The 2316-nt window shown below is 28.6% G+C and overlaps 1 protein-coding gene across 1 annotated transcript; it reads right to left on the reverse strand.

Annotated features, from left to right (window-relative positions):
- Nucleotides 1-295: 295 nt before the first annotated feature.
- LOC111685440 (ATP-binding cassette sub-family C member Sur) lies at nt 296-1986 on the reverse strand (the record flags this gene model as incomplete). Its single annotated transcript, XM_046956055.1, has 3 exons — nt 296-462; nt 1402-1539; nt 1725-1986. Coding segments are annotated over 3 exons (535 nt in total), but the record flags the coding sequence as incomplete, so codon positions are not given.
- Between the last annotated feature and the right edge of the window lie 330 nt (nt 1987-2316).

Below are 2316 nucleotides of genomic sequence, written 5' to 3' on the forward strand. Positions count from 1 at the left end.
CAGAACTGAACTACATCAACCTTATAACATATCCGAATATGTCTCTAATTATTACTTTTTTCAACTTTCAATTGCTTAACGATTATTTTACAAAATTTCTTGTATTAATTTTTCTTATAAACATTTGCTTTCTAACAAAAAAAAAACTAAATTCCAATTTTCATTAACAATAGTCATTTAAATTTCAGTTCATTATTAACGAAATTTCTCCATTCATTATCGCAATCAGCAATAAAAATTGTTTATTCATTTTTTCAATTGTTCAACTGGATCTGATGGACTTTTTTGTTAAAACAATTTTTACTCTTTTTTGTTTTGTACTTCAACTTACTTATTTTGTTGTTCTTTTGCATTGGCTTTAGCAATTATTGAATTCCATTTAGCGATTATATGAGGATGAGTTATTTCGATATCCTTGTAGCTACCGGATGCTTGCAGGCAACCATCTTTCAACACAATTAACTAGAAATAGAAAAGGGGGAAAATAAGTAAGGGTAATATTTTGAAACTACAGCGAATCACTAGAGCTCCAATTCTGCTCTAGTTAAGTTCTAGTTTTGTTCTAGTTCTGTTCTAGTTCTGTTCTAGTTATTTTCTAGTTCTGTTCTAGTTCTGTTCTAGTTCTGTTCTAGTTCTGTTCTAGTTCTGTTCTAGTTCTGTTCTAGTTCTGTTCTAGTTCTGTTCTAGTTCTGTTCTAGTTCTGTTCTAGTTCTGTTCTAGTTCTGTTCTAGTTCTGTAGAATACTCATTTTATTATAATGAAGGGTATACAAATAGAAGTACATGTTAAGTTACTACCACAGTCATAATAAAACTATAAAGTCAGGAATTAAAATGAAGCAAAAAACCAACACAAATATTGTGAAATGAAAAAGTAAATTTCAAAACAATAATGAAATGGATAAAAATTTATAAAATTATGCAATAAATTAAATATTTCTTTGTTGAAACATAAAATAACAAGTAAAAAGGAAAATAATTGAATTTCTACTAAAGAGAACAAATGAAAAAAATTCAAATTTAAAATAACCATTAAAAAAACATTTCAATAGAATTAATAAAAAAATAAACATTTGGCTAAAAATATCGAAAAGAACTGTTATAAAAAAATTAATATTTGTCTATCAGTTATACCTCAAGGGCAAAATCTTTCAAAAAATGTGTCCTTTTTCTTCTCAACAAAAAAATATAAAATTTATTAGTTTTTTAACACCAGGAAGTGACAGTTGAGTTATTTTTTCTTTTACTTATTTTTAACCATTTTTATTATTGTTAAAAATTTATATTTAAAGCTCTAAAGGCGAGCAGAAAGAAAATGTCCTTTTTCTAGGTTTTGATGTATGTATGTGTGAGTCTGTGTTCAAGATAGTTGCGATAGTATGTTTTAGTGAATAACACTTACATTGTGTGCCTGTTGTAGTAAATTTAATTGTTGTGTCACTAAAATGACAGTGCGATTGGCTTTCAATAGCATTTTTTTAATACTTTGTTCAAATATGTGACGGGCTACTTCATTGTCTAACGATGATAAAGGATCATCCTGCAAAAAGAAAAAATAAAGAGAGGGAGAGAGAAATATAGAAAATACAAAAATCATTATATTAAAAAACTAGACATGTAACAAAATTGAAAAATAAAAATTCATGCAAAATATTGAATGAACAAATAAAAATGATTTGAGATGAAAACAGCTGATGGCAAAATATATTAAAATCTACCACTCACCATTATTACGACATTAGCTGACGAATATAAAGCTCTCGCTATGGCCACTCTTTGTCTCTGACCACCCGACATATTGATACCACGCTCTCCTATCACCGTCAAATCTCTTGCCGGCATTAGCTCTATATCCGGTTTAAGAGCACAGGCTTCAAGTACAAAATCATAGCGGCGTGGACGAAAAGATTCTCCAAATAAAATATTCTCACGAATACTGGCATTAAGAAGCCAGGGCTGTTGAGGTACAAAAGCAATCGTAGAGGTTCTGAAAGGAGAGAAAGGATACAAGAAAAAATTTTAAAATCTAAACTTAAATGTAAGCTCAATCTTGTTGTAAATGTTTTATTTAATTTATTCACAAATTACTGTAATGTTTCTATACATATTTGGTGCTTATAATTGGCGAAATTAAATTTACTTTCCCGCACAATAGTGGACTTTTAAAATTATGAAACATTTGAACGAAATATGCTTAACAAATTGCAGAATTTGCTCCATTTTAGAAAAATATTAAATGGACGACAATTAGTTAAATTGGGTTCAGTTTTAGTTCAGTTCTAGTTCAGTTCTAGTTCAGTTCTAGTTCAGTTCTAGT

This window comes from Lucilia cuprina, unplaced genomic scaffold (assembly GCF_022045245.1).
Source record: "Lucilia cuprina isolate Lc7/37 unplaced genomic scaffold, ASM2204524v1 Scaffold_5685, whole genome shotgun sequence".
NCBI lineage: Eukaryota > Metazoa > Arthropoda > Insecta > Diptera > Calliphoridae > Lucilia > Lucilia cuprina.